The sequence below is a fragment of the Haliotis asinina genome, chromosome 14 (genome assembly GCF_037392515.1).
Source record: "Haliotis asinina isolate JCU_RB_2024 chromosome 14, JCU_Hal_asi_v2, whole genome shotgun sequence".
NCBI classification, from domain to species: domain Eukaryota; kingdom Metazoa; phylum Mollusca; class Gastropoda; order Lepetellida; family Haliotidae; genus Haliotis; species Haliotis asinina.
The window spans coordinates 51,712,133-51,717,968 of NC_090293.1; the positions used below are offsets into that span (position 1 = coordinate 51,712,133).

At 38.1% G+C, this 5,836-nt stretch overlaps 1 protein-coding gene across 1 annotated transcript; it reads left to right on the forward strand.

The window, feature by feature from the left end:
- Positions 1-673: 673 nt before the first annotated feature.
- LOC137260870 (uncharacterized) lies at positions 674-2,954 on the forward strand. The gene is made up of 5 exons (XM_067798420.1): positions 674-759; positions 900-1,003; positions 1,769-1,844; positions 2,004-2,125; positions 2,872-2,954. The coding sequence occupies exons 1-5, from the start codon at positions 674-676 to the stop codon at positions 2,952-2,954; spliced, it is 471 nt and encodes a 156-aa protein (XP_067654521.1).
- Positions 2,955-5,836: the final 2,882 nt, after the last annotated feature.

Consider the following 5,836-nt stretch of genomic DNA (forward strand, 5'->3'; position numbering starts at 1 on the left):
AACCCAAGCCGAAATCTAAATAAACTATTCTTAATGTGAGATTCAAGATCGCACAAACAATGTATCCAAATACAGTGCGCCCTGATAATCCTGGTTATAACGCCACCATGAGTAGAATGCCTCGTTTTGTCAAAACAGATTTCTTGCCTATATAATATCCTGCCACATGTCAGTGGTTAGGGTAAAAAAATATCATTTTCCACAGGTTATAATGTCCGTTATATTGACTGCAGGTAGTGGATACATACCTTGATAGCTTAATTGACAAGACTCATATAAGTTGACCCATCTTATAATTGCTTTAAGCAGTCATGTAATCCCATGTAGGATGTAGGATGGAACATGTGACAGTCCAGTTCCTACTACCTACAACAAGTAGACACCTGCAGTCCCAAGACGCTGGGATCATCCACTTCCAGTTTCATTACAGGAGATGTACGCTCAATCACCTTGTTGAATGCATTCTGGTTATAATGCCTTAGTTTCATTTGGACAAACGGTGGCATATTAACCTGGATATAGTATCGGTACTGGTGGTAGTGTTTCACCTTCAGTTAGTCCTTTGATAGTAATAATGAATATTTCATTAAGCAAGCAACCATGTTTGTTTTAAGAAAATGATTGACGTGTTTAACGAAATACACTTTACTTATCGTTCACAACAGGTCTCTTTATGCCTGCTTCTATCAACGCTGACGCTGCAACTTGTACTGCATGTACAGATGCATACGAACTTGCAAAGACAGATACAGACTGCACGTAAGTGACAATTATCAGCAGGGCATGTTATAGCTATTTGCCTTTGTTTCTTTTCAAATGTTTGAGTGGTGACTCTTCTTTGAAAAGGCTTAAATTTTAAAAAGAACGTTGTTTAGATATAAGTTGTTGTTTTTTCTCAGACACTTAAAAACGTACCTGAATTGCCTTGAGGCAGCCGCGGGAATGTCAGCTGGATGTACCCTCACAGTGGCTGAAGCCACGACAATCAAAGACGCATCGTGCTGTAAGTAATGACCAAAAGCATGGTCAGTGTTTTTTTGGGTTTTTTTTTGTTTTGTTTTGTTTTTTGTTTTGTTTTTTTTTGGTTTTTGTTGTTGTTTTTTTGTTTTTTTTTGTTTTGTTTTTTTAAATATTGTCAAACATCGTAGTATATACCATTCAGATGAAGTAGGGTATATTGGACTTACACGATAGCTACAATGCAAATGATGAAGCCAATGAAAATGTATTGCATTTTCTCATGTTCATCCAGGCATTGGCTGGTGGATGCTTGCTAAATGGAATATCTCCTCCTTGTTTTGAATGGTATATTTCGAATATAACGGCAGTGTTGGAACTGTGTGGAACGTCCTATATGTAATGATTACTTAGTAATACTTTTATCTTGAGATCCTTACTGAAAATGTAGTTGTACCATCAAGCGCTGGATGCATCAGATCCTTTCGGACCGTTACGGTCCTGTTCCTGTTCCGCGTTACGTGTTCCTGTTTCCACTATCTCAATCCTGAATAGGTTCCTCTAGGAGTACAGGTGAATGCAAAGTGTAGTAGGGGAAGTGACAACACTGTTACAAACTGTGCAGAAAAGCAACGCGATCACGAGCACTTGACTATACTGTACATATCAAACTATTTATTTTCTTTCATAATGCACAAGGGACAATTTTGAGTTTTCATTCAATCTGACTTTGAGTTATGTTTTCAAAATGTATATATTTGAAATGCTAAAAGAGAACGAACACATAACGTAAAGACTCCATTGGTTTCAGCTCCAGAACTGAAGTCACCTTGCTCATGCCAAAGAACCTTCTGGGGAAGCAACCTGGATGGGAACAATGCCTGCGAGTAAATACCTGATTATGATACACAGTTTACTCTATATTAATTAGCACTACATCTATAATATCATACACATCTGTGTATGGATATAATTCAATTTACTATCAAGATTAGTGTGTATAAAGCACTGGGCTTGTTATACAGATCACTGATTGTGTTTTTCAGCCCTCTGAAGACCTACATCAAATGCCTGACCGACGCAGGAGAAGAGGAAACATGTTTGGCGGGAGTGAAGGCATCTGCACTAGTTGTGCTTCCTGAGGCGAGACTTCAGTCCCTAACATGTAGTAAGTATGATGTCGATGTATCCCAATCTATTTTGTAAGAATTGCTAATGAACATAAGGCAGTGTGGTAGCCAATGCTAGCCATGCGAAAGGTGCATGTTCGACTCACCACAGAGTCTTGTCTCCTTTCTGCTGTCGTATTGATGCAATATTTCAAAAAGAAACTTAAACCACAACTCAATTAGTCACATAGGAATATTGAGGCCATGTGGTGGATGCTAGCGATATGGAAACGTGACCTTACATACGCAAATAAACGAAATAACATAACATAAAACATAAAATCAGTGTACTATCATATTTAAACATATCTGGTTGAAGTCTGAAACATGCCTTGAGACTTTTTATTATGTTCAAATCCAGACGATTATCGTAAACCTATTGTTTCTGAACGGGTCAAACAAATACACAAATGTAACTTTATCAAATAAACATTTTGAACTTCCATGTGTATGCTTTCACAAGCATGTCTCAGAACTAAGTTTTAAATTATCACATCTAAAGCTTGTCAAACAATCTCTTACATATGGGCAATATCTGAACTGACAAAAGTTTCAACATTTAGGATGGACTTGACAAGTGTAAAACTAGAATTTGGATTCTCTTTATTGTTTTAACCTAAGGTTACTGACGTCGACGTCTATTCCAAGTTGATGTACATAACGCACGGTATACGTTTACAATGAAACATGTCCGCATAGCCTTCGTGTAATTTCTGACTGTTATATTTTTTCTCTGTTTTCGTAGATTCTGGAATTTCTACTCTGAGGCAGTCCAGTGCGGTCGTCTTTCTCCTTGCTTTCATCCTGGTGACCTTTGTCCTTGTATAAACCAGCCGGCCAACGTATGCAGTTGTTTGTAACAGAATATTCTCTTCTCATCATAAAGTGTGTGTTGTTCCAAGCATATCCTGATCATTTTCTTGATTGTAGTTAATTAGTATAATTTGGCATTCTGTGAAATATATTTCAATTAAGCGCTACTCTTAACAGATCCAGGTGTCTCAAAAATCACTGTTAGAGAACCTACAATTTCGCAATGCTGGTGACATTTTCTAATGACGTGGAGCTCCGAACACTGACCCAAAGAGACTGTCATCAACCCTTTAGTCACTTTGCCAGTTTCATCTACGGATAATTTATCTGTGCATTCATAAGATGTATGCTGCATGTACTTTCATTAGCTAAGATTATCAACAAGAATTTCGTTCCTAATAAACACATTATAGTACTTACAGTTTTGTTTTTGAGCACTTATCATCTTTAAATCCAAAGACCGGTCCTCGCCTATAAAACAACCATGTCACAGATCATGGCCATACGGTACACTTTTTTTGCCTCCTTCAACACAGTACTCACTTGGATTGTAACAAGGAGATTTGCTGGAACGAATGAAATCTCTTAGGTTCAGAACGATGTTTTAAAATGAAAGGAAATGTGATGTGAAGGTTACTCAGAAAATACCATGTGAAACAACTTCCTAATTTACAACATCGTGGCAAATGTGGAGATATAATAATTTTTGACAGCTCTACGAACACAAATGACCATCTCCATGCTAATCGGACACTCAGAGTATATCAGCATGTTCCTAGACTTAGTGTCAGTCTGACAAAGTTGAAGTTACCACATATACCAACGTTGTTATATGCATCAATGCCAGACACTATTTCCTGGATTTTACACATAAGATCACTTGTAAATTGCACATACCTTTTGCATGTGCGACATGAGTTACGACCTAATAAAGGCAGCTGAAACTTATTGTTTTTCCAGGATTTAAACATATTAGCTGAATAGAGCTGCCAGTTGATTTCCGAGACTTCATTGTGGCGCTGATTATTTCATTGACTGAAGAAAATGTCTCAGTATTGGTATTCCTTTTTATAAAGGAATAAATCTGCAACCCTATGCATGAACATACACTGTTTCACAAATACGCGAAGGTGTCACAGATATGCTGTTTAGTCATGATCTTTCATATATACATATCGTAGCCGAGACAAACAGCCAACCAGCGGAGAAGAATACAGGAAGACAGTTGAAGTACCAAGTGTGCTCAACCTGGTCATCGATCCCAGTGCACATTCAGTAAGGGATAAGGAAGGGAGAAAATATTTGAAGCGAAATTCACGTTTTCAGCTATATGTATGTAACATTATGCAGTATAACAACTGATGACTAGTTTTGAATGCTATTATTAACGGAAACGCAAGACAATATCCGTGATTATCACGACTTCCAAGGCATAACAAGCTCTGGCGATGATCAGACCACTGAAAATAGTGGCATGAATGGACTGTATGAGTTGACCACTTAAAATCTTCGTTCACACAACATGTTGTATTTGAATACATTGGTGTGGATTTTGTGATGACTACTATTAGCGTACAACATGCCTGGCACTAAGGAAGTGAGTGTGTGAGTTTTACGCAATATTCCATCCGTATGACCGCGGTCTGTAAATAAAAGAGTATGGACCTGACAATTCAGTGATGAACAGCATGATCATCGATCTACGCAACCGATGACATGCGTCAACCAGGTCAGCGAGTCTGACCACCGATCCTGTTAGTCGCCTCTTACGACAAACATGGGTTTCTAAAGGCCAATATTCTCCGGACCTACAATGGTGTAGCACTAATGGAGCATACGACTTTCGAGTTTGAAATCCTTTTCGTTTATCTGTGCTATAATCAGGAAGTTGTTATGAACAAAGCTGTATGCTTCCTTATTGATTCCCAACTTAAGAATGCGATCAATACTTGTGGCTGGCGTTCATACAAAATGAACGTAAATATACAAACTAAAGACAGCTGCTTATTAAGTCATTCTAAAATGGTGAACAATAAGTTGGTGGCATCGTTGTCAGTGATCGATGCGAGCCATCTGGTCATTCTCGACACCATATCTGGATAGAAGTGATGGAATCACTGTCCTTTCTAATGTCTGGTTACATGCCATTGAGGAGGTGTTTATGAATCCCCATCCAATAGTGAGAACACTAGGTGTTAGCAGATGGACGTATCCTAAATATATGCAAGTATATTGTTCACATGACAAAACAGAACAGATGGAACAAATATAAAATATATTGCATCATTGCTTTTACGGATGCTAGAAATCTCAGTATCCTTCACTGGTTCACAATAAATCTTTCTGAATTTTTTTTCTGAAGTTGATGGGTTGGAAAGTGGTTGGGGGACCTTGAAACAGGATACATACGAATCCTTAAAAGAAAGACCATGTTCTTTTGTACGCCTAACGTTGTGAAATGTTTGCGAAACACCAAGGTTGGAGCTGCTGACGTAGTGTTGGGCATAAACGAGAAAGTTGAGTGTTGGGAAGTTGAAGCCATCACGCATATCTTGTGGAAAAGGATCTGATTATGAGTAGATCAGTTGAGTTTTTCGTGAAAGAGAATTGTCTATGAAGGATACCTGTGTGAGTTTAATCTTTCTGAGAGCTGAATTCATCGGTTCGAACAGGAACTTTGAATCAGATGCATATATATTACCGTTAAGAAGGGATGTGCAGTTGGTTCCCTATGGGATGCCTGTGTTTTTACTCAATACTTGACTCCTCACTTGTACGTAGATTTAAGGTTGGGCAACATTTGCCAGTACAGAAGTCAGCAGTGAATGTGGCCGGGATGATTTTATTACTTCTGTATAAATGTTTTAGAAACGTGTTTTAATCTATTTTGTTTCTCT

What these genes read in the sequence shown, in the direction of transcription:
- LOC137260870 (XM_067798420.1), top strand. Translation starts at nt 674, where the DNA reads ATGCCTGCTTCTATCAACGCTGACGCTGCAACTTGTACTGCATGTACA. An exon ending in AAGACAGATACAGACTGCAC is followed by an intron (nt 760 to 899) that starts GTAAGTGACAAT and finishes GTTTTTTCTCAG; the next exon opens with ACACTTAAAAACGTACCTGA. An exon ending in GATGGGAACAATGCCTGCGA is followed by an intron (nt 1,845 to 2,003) that starts GTAAATACCTGA and finishes TGTGTTTTTCAG; the next exon opens with CCCTCTGAAGACCTACATCA.